This window comes from Trachurus japonicus, chromosome 23 (assembly GCF_045865225.1).
Source record: "Trachurus japonicus isolate A0001 chromosome 23, Traja_1.0".
Classification (NCBI taxonomy): Eukaryota; Metazoa; Chordata; class Actinopteri; order Carangiformes; family Carangidae; genus Trachurus; species Trachurus japonicus.
In genome coordinates, this window is record NC_140929.1 from 21,553,754 (window position 1) to 21,577,036 (window position 23,283).

General features: G+C 40.9%; 1 protein-coding gene across 1 annotated transcript; it reads right to left on the reverse strand.

Annotated features, from left to right (window-relative positions):
• Positions 1-1,922: 1,922 nt before the first annotated feature.
• rergla (RERG/RAS-like a) lies at positions 1,923-10,260 on the reverse strand. Its single transcript, XM_085768853.1, has 5 exons — positions 10,083-10,260; positions 9,909-9,965; positions 6,451-6,524; positions 3,643-3,791; positions 1,923-2,307 (listed from the first exon to the last, which is right to left on the reverse strand). Exons 1-5 carry the CDS (start codon positions 10,132-10,134, stop codon positions 2,022-2,024), a joined length of 618 nt encoding a protein of 205 aa, XP_085624979.1. The 5' UTR covers positions 10,135-10,260; the 3' UTR covers positions 1,923-2,021.
• Between the last annotated feature and the right edge of the window lie 13,023 nt (positions 10,261-23,283).

Consider the following 23,283-nt stretch of genomic DNA (forward strand, 5'->3'; position numbering starts at 1 on the left):
GTTTAACAGTCTTTCTGTGTAAACACTCTAGTGCATGTATTGTACAGTGTTGTTGTGTTGTCTGTGGGTCTGTCTTATTCTCATAGACATCTCAGTAAAGCACCTTGACAGATTCAAGGACAAACTGACTGGATGTTGGTCAAAGGTCACTGTGATCTAATAAAACGCATGTAGGCCATGAGAACACGATATGTTGAGAACAGGAGAAAAAAAAAAAAGTCTTGGCAGAGGCAGACAGCCACACGTTAGTAATTCTAGATATTTTTGTACTCTAGTGGATGAATGTGTGTGTGGATATGACCTGATTATCTTCAGTCATGTCATGCTCTCTTTGCATCTTTACAAACTTACAGTGATGCATTCACATCGTTCCTCAGCTGAACTTGGTTCCGCTTCTGCATGAGCTGCAGCGAGAACGGACATTTGTCTCATTATGTGACTCTATATTTAACTATTTTATCCCATCTTTTCTTATCTTATTTTATCTCATTTTATTTGTTTTTTATCATGTATACCCCCCTTTTATTTATTTTTAACTGCATCCTGCACTTTAATTTGAGTCCTCCTGGTCTCAATTTGTTGTTGGGTTCTTGTATTGCCTGTGTTGCTGTATCGCTTGGGCGGTCCTCCCTTATGGTTTGATGGCATTTGTGACTTGTCTCTTCTATATTGTTTTGTGAAGCATTTTGTAAACTTGTGTTTTTAAAGGTGCTATAGGCTATAAATAAAATTATTGTTATTATTATTATTATTATTATTATTATTATTAGTAGTAGTAGTATTATCAAATCAATGATGTCCAAAGTTGATATACTAAGTTTCATAATTGTGATCCTCATCCTCAAGTATAAATAAGCAGACAACACACAGGTGAAAGGACTTTTAATTCAAGGAAATAGTTACCATGGTAACAGATTAAAAAATCACTTAGGAAAACTGATGGAGGTCGCTCACGTATGACACCATTTCCCATCTGCCCCTCTTGTGTACGACGACTCTTTGGTCACATGATGATAAATAAACCGTGGCTGCTCCTCAACCTTCACCATGAACCAATCTTAAGCGCTTATTAGCGTTACCGTGGCGACAAATGTCTGGTAGGAAAAGAGCCCTGATCATGTCATAGTGATGTTATCAGGGATTTTCAGCTCAGTGGACTGGACACTGGTGCTGATACTGATGTGACCTAACAGTCTGGATAGATCTTCTTATTTTGTCCACTGAATGTTATTTCAGTGAAACCAACCACTCATCATCACCACTCATGAAGAGTTGTGACATCTGTGTGAAGCATCAATCTGAGCGCAGGAAGTGTGAAGCCCATTCATCTGATCCAACGCCGTCTCGCTACATTTCAGCTTGTTGTGGAAACATCTAGGTCCTTTAATTCCTATTTAAAGCCTCTGTAAACGATCATCTCTGCCATTGGATGTTACACCGGAGCACCAACACCTCAGACCTGAATAACAAATGCTTTTATTATCCCTCTAAATCTCATTTACAGAACCTTTAACCTCTGTCTGATCTAGAAAACAACACCAACATAAACAGCATGTTGTGTACAAGTCATTTCCATATTACATTATATTACATATCATGACATCATTTCACCTCTTTTAGTCTGAACATGTATCGTAAAGTTGAAAAGATACAATATGTGAGACTAATCACAGTGATACAGCACAGATTTAAAGGCTGAGTCATATAAATCAGATTAAATACTTGAAGCTCAGATTTAATTAGTTCTTCAACAAATCTTTTCCATGAATTGAATTGAGTTGCTTGGACCGAGAAGCTTCGGGACATTTTGTCTTTTGTCATTGTCACAATCTTAAAGAGTAAAAGCAGGGAGTGAGTGGGCTCAGCAGGTATGTGCTGTGTAGCCTATTGTATTAGCACTATCTATATATCTATCCATATATATAATACCGTATGTCAGTTCCATGCTAATCAACAGCAACACAAAACACAATCGTATAGATACAAAGCCAAGCAAAGTGTCATTGGCGTCCAAAGCCTTTTCACACTGATTTCCTCCTCTTGCCGAACACGTTGTTGATGAGCTTGGCCATGGACTTGGAGCCGCTGGGGCGTCTCCTGCGCTCCTTGGCTTTGCTGCCCAGGCTGGCGTTCTGCACCACCTTGGAGAAGATGAAGGCCACCTCCTGGTAGTGCTCGGCCACCGACAGCTCGTAGAACTGGCAGCGGTACTCGGCGGCCAGGCGCTGACCCTCCTCGCGCTGGACCTCCCTCATGTGGCACAGGTCCTGCTTGTTGCCCACCAAGAAGATCAGCGAGTCTGCGTCCCTGTGGGGCAAAGACAAAGTAGCTATAGGATTGCTCTCAATTGTTCACTGCATGCAAATATCTTAAAGGGATAGTTCACCCAAAATTCAAATTTCACTCATTATCTACTCACCCTCATGTCGACTAAGAGCTGTGAGTCCTCTGTGCCTTCTCTGAGTTACGGGGGGGTCAGCGTAGCAGTATTTGTCCATATAATGGTTGTCAATGGATACCAACTTTCTTCGTCCAAAAGGACACACTAAAAAACATCCAAATACCTCCATACTGCTCGTCTGTAATGTCCCTCTGGTATTGAAGCCCCGACATGAGAAATTGTTCCACCGGTCACACAGGAAGAGCAGTGAACCGAGACACTGGGAGCTTCCGCTACAAACAAGCTTAAAATATAGACTTATTAAATTTTTTAAATGTTGGGGCTTCAATACAAGAGGGACATTACAGACGAGCAGTATGGAGGTAATTGGATGTTTTTTGGTGTGTCTTTTTGGACGAAGAAAGTTGATATCCATTGACAACCATTATATGGACAAATACTGCTGCACGGACCCCCCCGTAACTCAGAGAAGGCACGGAGGACTCTGAAAATTTGAATTTTGGGTGAACTATCCCTTTAAAAATGCAACAGAATTTATCATGGCTTCTGGTTGAAAACAGACTAAAATTAAGTTTCCTGACTTTCATGAGGAATTTGATTAACAGTAAAAAACAAAACAAAAAAAACCACAATATTTCTCAGATCAGACGGTGTTCACCAGAAATGTCAATATATATACAACCAGACAATCAAGATATAATCATGTACTGGCACCTAAACCAAGAACAAACTTTTTAAAACATACTGTAATATACAGAGCCATTATAGGATGGAACACTTTACCTAATAACATTAAGAAATATTAACTCAAAACACATTTTTAAAAAGGTAGTAATAGACTATTTAAATAAACTGAAAATTCAATGAGTAAGAAATACTATACAACGTATTATAATTTATTATAGAAATGTATTTGTGGGTTGAACTGTTGTGGTACTGTAATGTGATGTATGATGTATTCTTTGTACCTACGGTATTTTAGACTAGACTGTTTGCTGTTTGTGTATATGATGATGAGGTGTTACAGTGATCTGTAACAGCGATGAATGTGAGTATGCACTATGTTCTTTTTAAAGGAAGAATGGCTAATGTCATGACATCGGCTAATGGGGATCCTATAAATAAACAAATAGACAGAGCATGTTGTGAGATGAAAATCCACTGGTTCTCTCTGGTTCTGCTTTGGGTGTAGAACAGAACCAGTAGGACAGTGTTATATCACAGTGATATTTACTCCATACCTCTTCCCAGATCCCAGCTGCAGCTCTCTGATCAGGTGGACGATGGCTTTGGCCGTGAAGAAGGAGGAGCGGTCGCTGATGTCGTAGACCAGAATGAAACCATCGGCCCAGTGGATCTGGTCATGTAACGCAGATTTCCCCTCACACACCTAAACACAGAAACACTTATCGTGTGTCTCAAATCGCACACTTCTCTCAGTGCACTGCTTTACAGTACACTGTAAGGCAGTGCACTGCCTTGTGCAGTGCACTAATTTCGACAGGTTAGTACCGTCTCAAATCAAACACTGCTGCTGCGCACTTACAGGAAATGACTCGACAGCTGCTTCTTCTATTTTTTTAAATTCTGATTGCAACCATAGCAACCGGCCGTTGGAGCCCTATCGCCGACACTTGACAACGTTTTTTGCCGATCAAAACGAGCTATTAAGTTGTGTTTTATTATGTTAGTGTTGTTGTTGTGCTGTTATTAGTGTTTTTTTAAAGACATTTACGCCGGTGTCAGCTCCGTCGCTGCTCAAAGCAACCGCTGCCGTTTGAAAAGTAGTGACGTGTTTCCGCTACGTCACCAAGATGGCGGCCGTTAAGTGTGGAAAGTATGCATCGATCCACACTCAATTTTCTGGCCGTTTGAGTGCGCCAATTGAGTGCGCATAGCGCACTACATTTTCGCGCACTGCTCAGTGTGAACGCACTTATGCACTCAAAATATTAAGTGTAAGTGCACAAGTGCGCGATTTGGGACACACTGATAGTTTAATTAATATCAAATAAAAACAAAAGTGTTTAGTTAGGCTTTGTGCAAATTCACACAGACGTCGTCAGGCTGGAGATGCAAGTTCAGCGCCAAGCAGAGATGTGAAGTTCCTACTGAGGAACAGCCTCACACCTCATCCCTATAGTCATACTGTAGCAGTAGGTTCGTTACCTTTAATTGTCAGTGCAAGCTATTTTTAGAACAGCAGAGCAGAGCCGTGAGCTGCTCAGAGCTACGCTACGGAGGCTGATGGGATTTCTTGGTTTCCTTCATCAAACTCATCAAATACACAATCCAACAACTCCACAACGCTCTGGTGGACAAGTTGTGACCTGCACATTCACCACGCTATGAAATAATAACGAAACGCTACGAGATGGAGTTGTTTTAGAGGTAAATTCATGCAAAACCACTGATGCACGTTCCCATTTTGCGGCAAGCAGTCTCTGAATTTGCCTCCAAAACAACTCTGTCTTGTAACCTTCCGTTATTATCTCATAGCGTGGTGAATGTGCAGGTCACAACTTGTTTTGGAGTTGTTGGATTGTGTATTTGATGAGTTTGATGAGGGAAACCAAGAAATCCCATTAGTCTCCGTAGCGTAGCTCTGAGCAGCTCACGGCTCTGCTCCGCTGTTCTAAAAACAGCTTGCACCAACAATTAAAGGTAACAAACCTACTCCTAAAACAATAGGGATTATGGCAATGGGCCAATTTGCCTAAATGTTGAACTATCCCTTTAAGTCTTAAACCAGTTTAATTAGGCTCAGCTGGACCTGTTTGTTGTCTACTGGTTGTTTTTGTGTGTGTCAGGTCTTATCTACAGTTACTTTGAGTTGGTTTTGATGATTGAAAACACAAAGGAATGTTTAGGAGGTGTAGCCTGGGACTGTGCAGACGGCCTCGATATCCTCCTGCTCTAACCCGGATTAATGGACCTGAGTCTGGAGTCAGGTTGGAGGCAGCGCTTCAGCCGCAAGCTTGACTGGCTCTGCAAACTATGATGGATGACAGTGACTGTTTTTTGTTTTTTTTGCTTCACATTCAAGTGCAACGAGTGTGAAGCAGCAGGTTATGGACACACAGACGCCCTGTGCAGCTTCAAGTGAGCCTGTTTGAATAAAATATAAAGTTGTAAAGTTGCGATGCAGAGGAATAATGAGCTCCAGTAATCTGACATCTCCAGGTGGAATATCAAGCCATTAAAAACTCATGTGGTGAAAAATAATGTGGTAATGTGGCCCTTCTGTAACAATCTGATGATATTTGATCATGATTTCATCAGGTTCAGTCCTCTGTGGCTCAGCACTCGTCTTATCACAGGCTATGGATTTAACAGCGTGCGTGTGTGTGCTGCTGCTGCGGGGATTTAATGACCAACACGCAGTGTCACAGCGGCCCTGAGGAGAACCAGGACTTCTCCCCAAATTGGGCCGGTGGCTGGATGTGAGAAGAATAAAACATCAGACGGACAAGAGGGTTAGAAAGAGAGAGAGTGAGAAAAAGCCAGAGAGAGATGTGGCTGTTGTTGTTGTCGTGGTCAGTCCAGAGGAGCAGCCTAGCCGTAACTAGGTTCTGGGCTCCATCCTCATAATTACAGACTGTGAGTCGGCGTCTTGAGGCAGCAGTGGACTCATAACATCCTTCATCGACTGTCTGTTTAAGTTTATTCTGCAGGATAATGTTGTTCAGCTCTGGTTTTTTTTCTTCAGAGAAATTCAAATATGCTAATCTAAGTATTCAGAGTGTGTGAAATCAACAGTGTCTTATCACAGAAACATCCACCGAGACGTTAAAACCAACTATACGCTCCCTGTGCTCAAATCCTGGTTTTATAACACGATGTTCTCTGGACAGAAGCTCTTTATTTCTGGATGTGGCTGAAGTTTTATCCTCATTATGTGAGATAATAAGCACAACATTATGATTATGATGTTATCAGGGAGTTGTGCTTCCCCTGAGAGGAAGGAGGGCTCAGACTAAGACCAGGAGCTTTGCAGCCGGGTGGCCGTGTTGGTGCGTTTGTGTCGCTTTCTTCTGTTTCTTTCTCACCTGAGAGCACGGGTCATAGAGCTCCAGGTTGATCTGCCTCCCGTCCACAGACACACACTTCCTGTATATGCACTCTGTGGAGGGAAGATAGGAGAATCACACACAACTGAGACTCCATGTAGCCTACTCTGTTTTTGAATTGACACCATGTGAATGAGAAGTTAAAAGTTCAACACACTTAGGAATTGTTGCCCAACAACAAACCAGTCCAATCACTACAACAGAGCGTCCTGTGTTTACAGCTTGTTTTGTTATTGAAATTGGCTCTTACTCGATATACAGAGAAAATCCAATATGAGATGTTAGAGGGGGGAAAAGTAGATTTACGCAGATATGACACGGAAAGGACCCACATGACTCGATCAGCGTCTTTAATTCTCAGTTCAATGTTTGTCTATACGATTTTCAACATAAAAGGAACAGGGCAAAACAGATGGCTAAAGAAACTTGTGATATGAAGAAGAGCAGATGAAATGTTCTTCATGTGGGAGGAGGCAAGAAATGTTCCAGTTAGTTTTTTATTTATTTTTGTATTCTTCCATTTCTGCTCTTTGCATAAATTCTAAGTAGACCATCAAAAAGGCTGACAGCGTTGTAAATCATGTGAGGTTGTCCTGCTCACCACAGATGTAGAGAATGGTTATCTGGCTCTTACTCGATATACAGAGAAAATCCAATATGAGATGTTAGAGGGGGGAAAAGTAGTGATTGGCTGACTGGCCAGTTGTGATAATTTTGGGATTTAAAAAAAAACATAATGCTTATATCTATAGTTCTATAGCTTGAATTTTTTGAATACAAATTTGCAGAGATCACTTTTTTAGGGCATTAATCAGCTGTGAGTGACAGATACTCATGATACTAGTGAGCAGCAGCAGCATTTATAGAGAGAAAATGTTGATACTGATGATTAGTGGTGGATTTGGTAACACTTTATTTGACGCCTATCTCTATAACACATTAAAATAACCATACTTATAATGAGTTATAATGCAGTTATAGCAATGTATAACTATAGTTATTAGTGTTAATAACTATGATCATAATGCTTTATAACAATAATCATAACACACTATAAAACATTTTTATCATGACTTGGCTTATAAACGTGTATAACTACCATTATAAACACTCATAAATTATCATACGGCTTTATAACAATTAGCATAACATAATATAGAGCATTATAACTCTATTATAATACTTGACCTTATAAGCCATTATAAAATGCTCTGTGATGTGTTATGCTTATTGTTATAAAGCCTTATGATAACTTTTGAGTGTTTATAATGATAGTTATAAGACAATTATAACACATTATAACTATATTTATAATGCATTATAAATGTGGGCATTGTCAGTGAGTTACTAACAATTATAATGTATTATAATACCTGACCTTATAAGTCAAGATAAAATGCTTTATAGTGTGTTATGATTATTGTTATAAAGCATTATGATCATTTATGAGTGTTTATAACTATAGTTATACAGTGCTATAACTGCATTATAACTCATTATAAGTATGGTTATAATGCATTATAGAGATAGGCGTCAAATAAAGTGTTACCGTGGATTTGTACAGTAGTAGTATCTCCAATCCATGAACAAATACCAACCAATGACCAACAAATATACCATTCTACGTATTAACACACCACAAATTGAATAAATTTGACATCTCAAGTCCATAGATATCATAATAACATTATCATCCTCCAGAGTTTGGACTATAAGAGACTCAGCTGATCTCTGGTAAGAGGTCTTATATAATGGGATAAAGTAATGACAAAATAATGTTTTAAAATACATTAATAGTCACCGTTATCTAATCTGTGATGTATATTTATGAAAACATACATGTTCACTATTTCACACAGATGTGAAATAGTGAACAGGTGTGAAACAGTGGTGTAACTCTGTCACTCAAGTCAGTCACACACATTCACGTGAGCAGAGCTGGTCCTGTTGTCACACTCCAGCCAATAACTGGGTTTTGAACCCTTAAAATAGCACCTTTACTGCCTCTGTGCTCTAAATTTAGTGTAGATCATATAAACGTGACTGAGAGTTTCATCTGTTATCATCTAACCAGAGCAGACGTAGCGTGTGAAGCAGCTCCTCTCTCACCGCTGCTGATTGTGACCTGGGCAGCGACCCAAACAGTCGCATGCTGAAAGTGAACGAGCTCAGATGAAACTAGATTATACTCTCGGGGAAAACAATGGCACATTGAGTCGCAATCTCTCAAACTCATGTGAGTCACTCTCCGTGTGCACATTGTCAGCTCAGGTACAGGCTATCTGCTGGAGGAGGCAGCAGAACGTAGCCTAACCATTACAGCCCTGCAGGCCGGACAGAGGCTGATAATCTCCCAGAAAATAAAATAAATAACAGTGAGTGGAGGAGATCAAATATTTAAAATGAAGTTGCGGTCAACTCAACAGAGATCAAACAGGAATAAAAGTACAAGTAAACAGTGTTATGAAACAGACCAGCAGTGGTGCTTAAAGGGATAGTTCAACATTTTGGCAAATTCACCTATTGCCATAATCCTTATAGTCATAGCAGTAGGTCCATTACTTTTAATTATCGGTGCATGTTGTTTTGAGATCAGCAGGGCAGAGACGCGAGCTGCTCAGCGAACACAATGGAGACAAACTCATCAAATACAAAATCCAACAACTCCAAAACGCTCTCATGGACAAGTTGTGACCTGCACATTCACCACGCTATGAAATGATCATATAATTATGTAACATTATGACACATGAAGCAAATACTCTGAACTACTTGCACTTTTGATATCACTCCGCCGAGCAGCAATGTCTGGAATGTAGTTCCGGCTATGCATTTGCCTCTAAAACAACTCATATGTTACATTATTATTTCATAGCGTGGTGAATGTGCAGGTCACAACTTCTCCACTAGAGCGTTTTGGAGTTGTTGGATTGTGTATTTGATGAGTTTTATGAGGGACAGGGGACCTGTACCATTCGCCTCCATTGTGTTCACTGAGCAGCTCGCGTCTCTGCCCCGCTGATCTCAAAACAACATGCACCGATAATTAAAGGTAACCTACTCCTATGATTATAGGGATAATGGCAATAGGCGAATTTGTCAAAATGTTGAACTATCCCTTCAACAGACTTGGATAAGTAACATTGCAATCCTGAAATATTGCACAGACTTGTGAAGTATGTAAAAGTGAAAGACATGTAGTAACAGTGGATACAAAAGTTATTGCACTGTCTGTACAGGTTCAGGAGGAACATTCTAGGAAGTGATGTTGGACCAAACTTTGAATATTCCCTAAGTGTAAATGTGTTTTTTCATGTTTAAATATGTGAAAGTAATGTTAATTATATATTTAATGTTAATTACAACATTGCACTCGTGTCAAAGTGTGTAGCCTAAATAAATTCAGTAGAGAAGAGGTGCAGGCGCGGGTCACTTACCTGTGGAGGACGCGTACTCTCCGATAAAGCGCCTGGTGAGGAATCGGACGATGAGAGCTACACAGAGAGAAAGAGAGAGAGAGAGAGAGAGAGAGACAGAGAGGTGAGCTGAGCTCCGTGATCACAGCTGGACTTGTTTTATCTCCCATGTTCACCCACATGTGTCGCACCTACCTGATTTCCCGACACCCTCACTGCCCAGCACCGCAATCTTGATCTCGTTCATGTTTGTTCGCTGTAGAAACAAGACTGGTCTCTGTTGCAGCGGTGTCTCTCAGATATCACACCCCGGGGAGGAGAGGAGGGAAGCAGCGTGACAGAGTCCGTAGCGCGGCGGACTGACGGACTGCTGCTGGGGCTGGGGAGCAGGAGCAGCTCAGTGGGCAGGAAGCTGCGCGGTGGGCGGCGACAGGAGGAGAGAGGGGAGGTATGGAAATGAGGATGGGGATGATGAAGATGAAACGCACATCAGGTGAGGAGGTGGAACTGATCACACTGAACTCCAATGTAAGTTTAGTTTTTACCCGTCTGAGCCTCATAAGATTTGACAAATGCTTTATTATGTGAAAAGTCTTCATCTTGAGAATAAGCAGGCTAATAACTAACAGGTCAGTAAATAACAGATTATTAAGCGTTAATCAACCAGAGCAGGACTGTTGCAGCACAGAATCCAGTCAACCTACACCCAGGTGTATTTTCTCTAAATTTGAAATTAAATGCCACTGGGGGGCAGGGCCGTTGCTAGGAATTCTGCCCCCCTGAAAGAATACTAAAGTGGGCCCCTGCCCCCTGACTTTTCCACTTTTTTTCATAAACTACGTATGTATTATCATTTCTTATTTAGCCTACTTTGTTTTGATGCTAATGCAGCATTACTATAGTATTAGTCAGGGTCTTATGCAGAATAATTCAGCAATACAAAGATTGTACTACAGGGGTTTTTTGTGGGCCCTACTGGGCGCTGGGCCCCTAGAGTTATCATCACCTTTCTCCCCTATACAACGGCCCTGCTGAGGGGTGAAAAATACTGTGTAACTCCTTTCTCTTAATCGTTTATCATCAGTTTGATTGTTCTGTCCATGCAGCTCTTTGCTCCACAGCGAACTGGCTCAGAAACTGCAGCTGAAATGGGGTTTTTTTTTTGCATATTCCCAGTCCCAATTAAGTGTAAAATGGCTATGTACCAGAATATACACAGTTGCCCATAAAGTTGGAAGAACTTTGTTTTCAGACACATTCCTCTTTTTTATTCCTATTATTAAGGTTGATTGTGGTTTAATTTTCACAGATGCTTGGAAGAGATTGATCAATTAAGTTTTGAGAAGATATACAGTACACTTTATCTATCAAGAATAAATCACATTGTCACAATTATTTCATGAGAAGAGGTTAAAAAAAATAATGGTAATAATAATTTATTCCAACTTTATGGGCAACAGTGTATAATGTGTCTCATTCATGTTCCCAGGAAGATGAACCTCTTCCACTGGAGACTGCATGGTCCTCCCTTCAGAATCCTGCTTAAATGGGCACATAACATGCTATATCTAAAGTAGTGAACACTTAAGTGATACATTGAGTGTCAATATTTTATTGATTTGTCACTGACATTATAATGACAACATGAAGATAACTCAGTTGACAGTGAGGCTGCCGCTGCCTGCATTATGATTTCCTTTGATTCCACGACGGTAACTAACAATGCAGCAGGTATAGTGCAAAACAGGTTTATTATTAGACCTGGTCGTCACCAATAAAGTCGAGTCATAGCACGTAATTATGAGTCAGGTGCAGTGTCGAGAATCAAAACGTGCCTTTTATCTGAGAGCTGATGCCATAATTGGGCCTAAATTCCAAATTTAAAATAGAAAATTAGACAAAAGGGGCTGCTAATCCAATCAGAGGACATGTGCCGGCAGCGAGCACACCACCTCTGTCACCTCTGTGTTCACTGCCACATTGGTCCCAGGTCAAAATGGAAAACACATTTTAAATTCAACATAGGCTACTTCAAGTCGGACACTTTATCTATCAGTGTCTGGATGGAATACGTGCAGGTAAATGCGTTACATAACTGCATACTTCTGAGGCCTACAGCCCCTCTGGCTTTCCTCTTTATACATAACTGGCTGATAAGCTACATGTTTCTATTAGCTATAAACACACAGCGGCCCAGCAGAGCGGCTGAGCTGCCAGGATCCACTTTTCTCTGGATCAGCATCATCCTGCAAAAGTGCTGGATGGGGGAGAGGATTTCCTGAAGGATTTAGTTTCCTCTGGAACATCTGCATCACACACAGTCTCCTCCAGGGAGTCTGAAGAACATCTGGTGAAGCTTCTTCTGTGTTTTCTTCATTTCAACTCCCGGTCTTGTGCATTTTCCAGAATTTCTTTGAACAAAAGCAAAAGACTAAACAGAGACTGTCCGAATCAACTACCGAGAGGGAAATTATATTTGACATCTGTGGCTTCAGAGCAAGTTAATGATGTTAAACAGAAAGTCACACCTTTGTCCACTGATTTATGACACATAAAATGTTTTCTCTTTTGACCAATTACAACAAATTCTGTAGTGTTTTCCACCGGGAAAGTGACAGGTTGAAAAACAAAGTCACTTTATCACAGTGGGGCTGTAGTAGTAGTAGTAGTAGTAGTAGTTATTGTATTGCAAGTGGACGGCATCATGGGAAACTGAGTCTCAATTAATATTATTCCACTGGATGAGCATGACTCTAAGATTCAGTGTGAATAATGGAGGCCATCAAAGGCACCACACAACTCAACTCAACTTCACTCAATTCAACTCAGCTTTATTTATATAGCACCTTAAACACAACACTAATTGTTCCAAAGGCAAGGCATCTTTATTTATACTGCACATTTCAAACCAAGAGGCAACTCAATGTGCTTTACATAAAGACAACACATTTAAATAGAACAGCATAAAACAACATAAAAACAAACAAGTAGAGATTGTGGAATTAAAGGAAGAGAAAATGAATTATAGGAAGATAAAAAAAAATCAGGTACAGTTAAAAGCTAAGGAGTTTGGGGGCGATGATAGAGAGGTCCTCTGATGGAGTTTCAATTTCAATTAAATTTTTTTATTTTTTTTGGAGGACAGTGTAGCATTCAGCACTCCCTTCAGAGGGGTGCTGTACCCAATTGCCGGGTGTTATTAGGCACAAGGGGTGATAATGGGGACAGACGTTTTGAGATGGGGGGGCGAGATCATACAGTGATTTGAAGACAATTAGCAGAATTTTGAAATGTATCCTGTGGCTGATGGGTAGCCAGTGGAGGGAGGCAAGAATGTGTGGTCTCTTTTTTTTTTTCGAAGAAGTTTCCTCAAGGTTTGTCACAAGAATGGGACAGATGGACAAAGAGGCACAAAAAGATGGAAGAAGACTTCACCCTGCACCCACTCAGCTAGATCACACAAAAAGTGACAATCTTGGCAAACTGTCTGAAACTATCCAAGAAGATGAATGTCTCAAAACTCCCTCAGTTTGAATGAAAAAAAGAAAAAAAAGAAACGCTCGTTCTGATTGGCTCTGAGTGGCTGCAGCAGCTTCTCAGACCTTCATCCACTTGCGACGATGACTCATCACGGTTACATTATCACTGCATGTTATACTGACTATTATACACCTTATCGCAGAATGTAAATCAGCAGCATCCTGACATAAATAATCCCAGTTTGAACCAGATATGAGCTGCACTGACAGGTCGTGCTCCGTTAAAGGAATGTGCTCTGCTCAGTGTTACAGATAGGCTCTGCCCTAAAGGACCATGTAAGGGGGCACGGCCTCTGAAATATTCCTCTACGTCTTTTTTATTGAACAGGAGCGTGTGGAGATAGGAGTTTATATCTTTCTGTGGCAGGAACAGGAACATTCTCTCCTGTGAAGATTATAAATGATCACAGCGAAGATTTTCTCAGGTGGAGGTGGATGATGTATTATTCTAACACCAGCCTCCTACTGCACTGTGCGCTGCGCTGAAGGTGTTGTTTTTACTGAGCTACGGTGGTCTTGCATTTAAAGGAAGCGCCAAGGCGTTATCAGAAGGCGTGAAGTGGGAAACTGTGATTACATAATGAGGAGATAAGCACTAAAATCAACGCTAAGACTTGTTAGGCTGGAAATATGTGGCATAATACCACACTAACACACAGCCTGTGGATCACACAGTACTGAGAGCAAGTGTTAGTGGTACAGAATGTGCAGAGGGTGAGGTGAGGGAACCTCCACACCACACACTGTTTTTTTTTCTGTTTCTGCTCTTTTAGATTTGTCTAATGCTGCTTTTTGGATTTGATGACTGAAGACATTTCTCTGATGGGTGGTGGGTGGTTTTTATTTCCAGAACAGCAGCCAAGGACAACAGATGAGAGTCCTGCCAACATAAAGCAGGGACAGCTCAGTGGGAGTTTGCAGTCTGGACTCCTTTGGCGACAGCAGCAGCAGCAGCACCACGAGTGAACAGGAAGAGACAGACTTTTAGAAACTAACAGATCACTGATTGCGTAGCAGTCTCCTTCAGCAGGCAGCCGACCAGACCAGACTGGATGAATCTGCTGTTAGGGAAGAAAAGGTTGAGGATTGGAAGTTCTGATAATAGAGCAGGGATGGTTTCCTCTCCCTATAATCAGACCAGAGTGCAGCATCCCTGGATCCTTCCTTCAAGTTTCCTTCATCTTTAAGCAACAACCACCTGTCAGTCAGAAAGGGAAAACATCAGACTTTCAATCATATAATCAATATGTAGGTCCTCTCATCCTTAATGTATGTTTAACCCTTAAAACCCATTGGCCTGTGGGTCGTGTTGCTTCTAATTAATGCGGGGCCTGTCGGGCCGTGGATGGGCCAGTGGGTGTTAAAGGGATAGTTCAACATTTTGGCAAATTGGCCCATTGCCATAATCCCTATCGTTTTAGGAGTAGGTTTGTTACCTTTAATTGTCGGTGCAAGCTATATTTATAACGGCGGAGCAGAGCCGTCATCAAACTCATCAAATACACAATCCAACAACTCCAAAACGCTCTGGTTGTGACCTGCACATTCACCTAGCTATGAGATAATAATGGAACGTTACCAGACAGAGTTTTTTTTCAAGGCAAATGCAGAGACTGCTTGCCGATCAGCGGTTTTGCATGAATTTACCTCGAATAAAATACACAATCCAACAACTCCAAAACGCTCTGGTGGACAAGTTGTGACCTGCACATTCACCACACTATGAGGTAATAACACAACGTTACGAGACAGAGAGGGAATTTACCTCAAAAACAACTCTGTCTCATAATGTTGTGTTATTATCTCATAGCGTGGTGAATGTGCAGGTCACCACTTGTCCACCAGAGCGTTTTGGAGTTGTTGGATTGTGTATTTGATGAGTTTGATGAGGGAAATCAAGAAATTCCATTAGCCTCCGTAGCGAAAGCTTCCAAAGCGTCAAGCTTTTGGTGTGAATGCACAGTAAGACTATAGGGATTATGGCAATGGGTCAGTTTGCCAAAATGTTGAACTATCCCTTTAAGGGCTTAGGGTTAAGTGTAAGAATAGGGTGTGGAACTGACGTAGTGCTGGACATAATATGAAAAAGACCATTAATGACAACTCTTAGAGTTAGTTAGACAAGGACTTGATGGCAGAGTTCCCCCAACATTATAATTATCGTCTCTCAATCTCATCTACATGGATACAAGTAGATGAGATTGACAGTGATTTCCTATTGGCCTGTTTTCAACCTCAACAACCTCATCCAGTTATGCAGCGTTACAGTCAATGTTGGAGACATATTATTTTTGTGGTGCTCATCCACATGTACGTCCTGCGTCCATCTGTTCTATTCATGTTGACACAAAATCTCAGTAACGAAACTTACTCAAATTTGGCACGAATATCCACTAATATCTCTTAAACTTAACCCTTACATACTGTTTAAATTTGATACCTTCACAGTATGGTTCGGGTCAATTTTGACCCGGACCAAGAATTCCCTCATAGTAAGTGTCTATATTGAATTTTAAACTACAGATCTATTTAGAATGTTTAAATAGCCTATGACACATAAATTAATGTATGATTAAGTGTTAAAAAAAATTTCAGAGAGCAGGGAGAGTGCATTTTTTAAGTTTTACAACACTCGTTTTTGGAGAAAAACTTCTACTATTACACAGTATTACATCCTGTTCTACATAAGACATAAACACATAAAAGCCACAATGATTTAAATATATTTCATTGAATTTTAAAATGGCATGAACATTGTGAAACTGTTGGAATTCATAATATGACCATGTTTAACAATTGCGACCATTAGGTGCTATATGTTATAAGGTAGATGCTATATCATAAGAAATCATAATTATCAATATTAATTCAACATTTACCACTTAGAACACAAAAACATTAAATAATAAAATGCTTATTATAAAAAAAATGTACTCTCCCTGCTTTATATATAATATGGTTTTCTTTGGCATTGTCTTCCTGCTCTGACACATCCTCCACCAAATCACTATCAACCTCCTCCTTTTGGAAGATCAGATAAAGGGCCTGTTGTACCAAGTCTCGCTGCCATGATGTCAGTCACTGAAATGGCAGCTCAGGAACCTCTATGTCATGACCCCCCACCACCACCCTCCCAACGCAAATTGATTCAAATTTGTTACTTTATAGATTATTTTATTACATTGCAGGTGCAGGTGCTTGCAGGTGCAGGTGCTTGCAGGTGCAGATCTCGTGTCTGTGTCAAGGCACCCCTTGACCTCAGATGACCTCTGTTCCATTTGTGCACCATATATGATCACTACTATGCTGTTTTACTATTTCACTGTTTCGAGGTTCCCCCATGCCCCCTCAAAGACCAGCAGGTGTCTGTCTCTGGGCAAATGTGGTGGGAACACAGGCAGTTCTCGTGACAGTGTCAAAGTCCCCCTTGAACTCTGTTTCTGTCACCACTGTCCCATAAATTATACACACAAACATGGCCTGTACAGTTCCACAGTTTCAAGATTCCCTAAAACCACAATTTTCCTTGATTTGACCCACACTGGTGGATCTAAAATCCATCTAAACAGATGCGGGTCAAATTTGACCCGAAACAGCCTCAGTGTATAAAAATTTGTAGCACCTGTTCAAAAGTATACAATTTAAAAATATTTTCATTTTTGTGTATTTTGGGTCACTTTAGGAAAAGTCATAAAATTTCAGCCTAAAAGAATTATGTTTAGGGTACACAGTATGTAAGGGTTAAAGCAGAAGTAAGTGGTCCGGTCGTTTTCGCTAATGCTGCGTTCCAGGCAGGCTTTTGAAATCGTAAATTACAGCTTCAAGTCACAACTTACGACTTTGTAGCGTTCCAGGCAACCCACTCGTGTTTTTCCGACCTGTTTTACCGGTGAAAGTCACTATAACGGCCACTCGTAACTTCCGACCCGTGAACTCGTACCAGATCGAACTGGTACCACTTCACGGTCGGAAAAATACGAGTTTCCTTGAACGCACCATAACAGTCCTCGTCGCTACTGTACGTCACCACATTCACGGCGTCCATTGGCTGCACACACAGCCCTGCATGCCGTTCTCTCTCCTCATTGGATAAAAACTGTAGGATACGATAAATGTTTTCTCTTCGGCTCAGAGCAGAGCAGAGTGACTGACAGACCCGTGTTTCAGACCAAACACTCTATAGAAGTGATTGCTGTCGGAAGATATAACTATTTAAGACTTATATTAACACAAATATATCACTTACTTCTGCTTTAAATATCTCTATAAAAACAATGTCTTCATGTTTGATGCAAACATTCATATTGCCTTAAATAAAGAACCAATCAGATTTAAAGGTCAAAGATCATGGTTAATGTGACCTCACAAGACACCTTTTATCCATAACTCAAGACCTCACACAGCAAATATTTAAAAAAAAAAAAAAGTAAAATATCACACAAATGGATCATATTATGACTCTGAAGTGGCAGGAGCAGAACTAAGAGGGTGTAACTCTACTTTCAACAGGTGTCTATTTGGTCTCCACTGACCTCCATTAGCCTCTTCAAGATTGGAGACAAGACGTTTGATTCTTCCTCACACAGGTTACTGGTAGTATGATTGCATCTGTTCCCTCTGCTGTATGAAATTGCTTTATCGTCTCACTCTGTTTCAGAGCCCGATGGAGGAAATAGCCTGACCCGTAGAGCGACAATGGGACGCGGCGCACGGCAACAACAGAACAAACAAGCCTTGCTGACGACAAGAGTTGTAAACACGCGTCCTCACCCTGCAGCCCCCATCTGCACCGAGTGCCACTTGACAATAGAGAGGTCCATTAAAGAGAAATATCAGAGCGCTATTTTCATCCGCACACTCGAGCTTCACGCTTTTCATGTCTACCATCAGAGAGCCCTTTACTCATTCGGCTAGGGGAGGGAGGGCTGTTATTTGGAACACAATTATCTTCCTTTAGTTGATAGATAAAGGGAAAAAAGGGTCCAAAGAGATAGATGATAGATGGAAGCAGAGCATATAGCAATTACCTGAGGCAGAGCATGCCTCATCCTAAGTCTTGTACTCATCGATCTGTTTCCTTTTTGCTTTTTTATCTAGAATTATGAACAAAAAACACTAATAAAAGAAAGTATTTGTGTCTGAGTATAGTTTGAGCAGGTTGTGTTCTGGGAAAATAGCATTTTACTCCCAGTCCAGCTGTTTTACTCATGAATCGGTAAGAAGCTTCCATCCTGACACATACCTTAAAATACTGTGTTGCTAATACAATAGACAGCTGTGCCCTTTTAACCCACGTTTATCTTTTTTGCATTTGAATACATTGCCTATTGCTTTAAAATATAATTTGCTGTTATTTAGTATATTATTGTAGAATGATGTGTTTTAATACAGTTTTATACGTAATTTGGAAGGACAGTTCATGTATTCGACATGCTGTCAAATGTATTGCTCAGTGACACATTTTTATTGGTGTTGGCTGTAGTTTCACTGTCAGTGTTCATCACTTTTGTTGTAAGATAATATATAACAGCGTTATAAAATAATGGCATTACTAACAGTGCTACTTTTTTCATTAACAAATAATCAAAAAAGTTACTATTTCCCCCGATATAACACTGTTACCATTACTGACAATAAAATGCACGGTTGGTTGCCGTTACTTGACTCAAGACATCCCATCACAAATATATACACATGTTAAAGTGTACGTTATATACACATTTTTTTAATCAACTAGTTGGTAAAAAAGGTTTATCTGGAGCTAACGGTTAGCTCAATGCAAGAGATGTGATGCACAGGGAGGAAGCAGTCAATCGCTACCCGAGGAAAGTGAGCAGAGCACTTACTGGGCCCCCAGAGTGTCTAGAAATGCCCCTGGATGCAGATCTCTTCCTCATGAAGGGGGCTTTACTGTATAATGATGGAGAGTGCTGACCCTCAACAAAAAGGGCGACCGAGCCTACATGTATTATATCAAGACAAGCAGAGCGGGACGAGGATGTGCTGATAGATCAAAGAGCACGAGACAAATACATGGACGCAGCTGTGATCATGAAACGAGCCCCTGATCATGGGCCATACTTAAAATACTGTGTTGCTAAGCAATAACAGCTGTGCCCTTTTAAAAATCACAAATTTTGTTTGCATGTGAATATAGACTGTTGATCACTAAATAAGCTTGCTTTCTTTTTCCTGTTTTTTGTTTTGTTCATATGACTAACCAGAAACATGTGTCATCACAGATTTGTATCAAACTCCAGACTCTGTGTTTATGTCTTGTTCAAAAGTGAGGCCTTCATGACTTCATCCTAAAATTGACACTGACTGTTGTACCTTTATCATGGGGTCAATTTTTCTTTGTTTCTGCTCAATCTGGGGTCATTTTCCTGCTTGTGGTCTTGTCCACTGAGGTTAGCTATATATTTCCATAGATAAGCAACAAGAGGATTAAACTGGATGTAGATTTATATAGCCTTTACCCTGCCCATTCCACAATAAAACCTTTCACATTTTATCTCATCAGACAACTATGATCCCTTCTTTTCTCCTCGTGTTCATGTGCAGTGTGGTTCTGCTCTATTTAAATAGACTGATACTAAGATGGAAGACAAATACGATTCTGACTGAAGGCAGTAGCGACTTTAAATATCACCATTCCCTCCCTATTCGCTGGAAACCCCCGTTGCAGAGGGGAGGGGACGACGGCTGAGGGCTTGCAGGAAGTGGGCCCTCTGGGGATGCAGACGGATGCTCATGCTAAATGCCCCTGGAAAAGTCCATCCATCCTGAAGGGGGCTGGTACTGTATAATGATGGAGGTGAGGTGCAGGATGACCCTCAAGCTTTAGGCAGAAGTGAGGGCAACAGAGCCTACATGTATTATATCAAGACAAGCAGAGCGGGACGAGGATGTGCTGATAGATCAAAGAGCACGAGACAAACCAGAGCTCAGCTTAGTGACGGAGCCTGCGATGACATCAGCCCTCCGATAAAGGTTAGGTTAGAAAAGGTCAATTAAATTAGCCAATTAGAAGCTGGCACAGGGCTGCAGCAGTGAACAGGGGATGGTGGTGTTTGTTTCTCCGAAAACACAATTTTGTTTGTGTGAATATAGAGCTGATGTGAATCACTAAAAAGCTCTCTTTCTTTTCTTTTTTTCTGTTTTTTGATTTGTTCATAAGACATTAACCCAGAAACACTTTGGCCTGTCATCATAGATTTGTATCAAACTCCTGACTCTGTGTTTATGTCTTGTTCAAAAGTGAGGCCTTGCATGACTTCATCCTAAAATTGACACTGACTGTTGTACCTTTATCATGGGGTCAATTTAACTTTGTTTCTTGGGGTCATTTTCCTGCTTGTGGTCTTGTCCACTGAGGTTAGCTATATATTTCCATAGATAAGCAACAAGAGGATTAAACTGGATGTAGATGGTCTTATAGCCTTTACCCTGCCCATTCTTGGCTGTTACTTTCCTCCTTATCTCATCAGACAACTATGATCCCTTCTTTTCTCCTCGTGTTCATCGTGCAAAAAAAAGTGTGGCTGGTCTATTTAAACATATAACAATAAGATGGAAGACGGGAACGTCATGCAACATGATAGGCTGTAGCGACTTATTATATATGCATTTTCCCTATTACCTGTTGCCACTCCGACTTCGGCCGTGCAGAGGGAGGACGGTTTTTAACAGGCTGAGGGCTGCAGAAGTGGATGTCACCAGTCGATGATAGTCAGACATATCGGACTCGGAAGCTCACTGCTATTAAAGGAAAAGGATGCCCGGCACATATCTAACAGATAGACTGAAATAAAACAATGGTCAGAGATTTGAGTCAGTATAAATAATCTTGGAAGAGCTCATAATTATGCAACAGGGCCCAGAATAACTTCAGATAACAAACATCGTGCACATTTACTGCGATGACATCAGGCCTCCGAGGAATAAAGGGTTAGGTTATGAAAACAGCTGTAACACAAGAAAACTGCAGAAGAGGAACTCAGAGCTGAGAGGTAGAGTGATAAATCCATTAGTTCCCTTTGAAACTAATGGATTTATCACTCTACCTCTTATTTTACTTTTATTCACCCTCTTAGTTTAGGTTTGTGCCTCAACATTGGTTAAATATAGTTTAGTTTGTATTGCTCACAGCACTGTGAAATGGCATTCAAAAGCTGCAACTGCGATTTAGTCCAGACTTGTCCCCATGACATTTGGGTGTCATTGTAAAAAACCTTGCAATCCAAGACCTTGCCGTCTATAAATAGCCTTCGGCCATTTGTATTCACCCAGAAAACTTTTACACGCATTTACCTCGTGTCAGTTCAGCTATTGCTGCACCTCCCTCGGCTTGCTTGTGAGCTGTGTGGTTTAGCGTGGTGGTTCTGCAATATGCATAAGCTATAGTCCTCGCCATAGTGGCCCAGGTTCAATTCCACTAGTGGCCCCTTGCTGCACTCCCCCTCTCTCTGTCTTCCCTTTTCTTGTTTTTGTACACTCATCTGTCAGGCATCCTAATTGCAAAAAAAAAAATTCAAAAAAAAAAAGTTAAAGGCTGGGGCTTAGAAACATATAACAATTATATTTTGGAAAACACGGACCTTTCAAAAGAACCAAGCCCATCATAGCATACCTAGTTCAAGAACAGCATTCAATACTTTGGGTATATATGCAATATAGCTTGGTTAGTTAAAGGGATACTTCACCCAAAATCGATAATTCACCAATTTTCTACTCACCGTCATGCCAAGGAAGGGTTTGGAGAGTTATCAAAACACTTTTGGAGTTCCAGGGGGGGTCCGGCTGGCAACGGATAATGGCGGCGGATAGAGTTCACTTTTGAATCATCCAAAATACACACAATGAAACACCCAAATAGCTCCAAATCCATTGCCAGCCGGACCCCCCCTGGAACTCCAAAAGCGTTTTGATAACTCCGAAAGTTCTCCAAACCCTTCCTTGGAAAGACGGTGAGTAGAAAATTTGTGAATTATCGATTTTGGGTGAAGTATCCCTTTAAAGGTTTGATTAGATAATGTGATTTTTGTATTTAAAAAAACTTCACCTGCTTCTCACCTATTAGAGACGATTTTGGTGTTTGTGCTCAGAGACATTATTAGATGAGTTCCAGCATTAACAAATGCAAAATCAACAATATTTATTTTAACGAGTATTTGACTATATTTGCTTTGTATTTTGTTTTTAACAGCCTTTGATCATTGTTATTTTGTTCATTATGTCAGTTTTTATTATTATTATTAAGCTTTTCAAACAGTGTCACCTGCCTGCACTGTGGTAACCCTGACTCCACAGACTGTAAGTGGATTGGAACACAGCTAAGACACAAATGTTTTGATCCCATCTGGACACAGCTGTATGGTGGTAGCATGTGACAGTTCATCATCCTGCACCTCCACTTCACAGTTATCTCAGTGACCTGTGCAAAGGGATCCTGTCAGATGGTTCAGTACAGATCAGCGGCTCCTGTGTCTTACAGCACCACCACATGTCGGCCACATTCCCGCCTCTCCTGAAAAGAAGCTCCGTCTTATCTCTGGTACGTCTAATCTCTGTTTGAAGGGCTGAAATAGCACACACACACACACACCTGGACTCACTGGGGGCGGCCCTCATCGCACACTGAAGGCGCAGTATCCTCGTTTGATATCGGCCACCAGCTTTCTGCAGCTCAGACCTCCATGGAGAGCAGCAGCACACTGATCCATGACCGTTACTCAGCTTTCACTCACGGTCAGGCTGCTTTGTTTCTGAACAGCTGCCATGATACTGTACTCTGCCTCTGCAGGCTGGGGGTGCTTTAGTTTAGGTGTGGCAGATTAAACCACCAGGTCCAGGTG

Bases quoted from the DNA above. Each gene is read 5' to 3' on its own strand.
- rergla (XM_085768853.1), bottom strand. From the start codon at position 10,134: ATGAACGAGATCAAGATTGCGGTGCTGGGCAGTGAGGGTGTCGGGAAA. The intron at 9,966-10,082 runs GTAGGTGCGACA...CTCTCTGTGTAG, and splicing joins TGAGGGTGTCGGGAAATCAG to CTCTCATCGTCCGATTCCTC. The intron at 3,792-6,450 runs GTGAGAAAGAAA...TTCTGTGTTTAG, and splicing joins TCTATGACCCGTGCTCTCAG to GTGTGTGAGGGGAAATCTGC.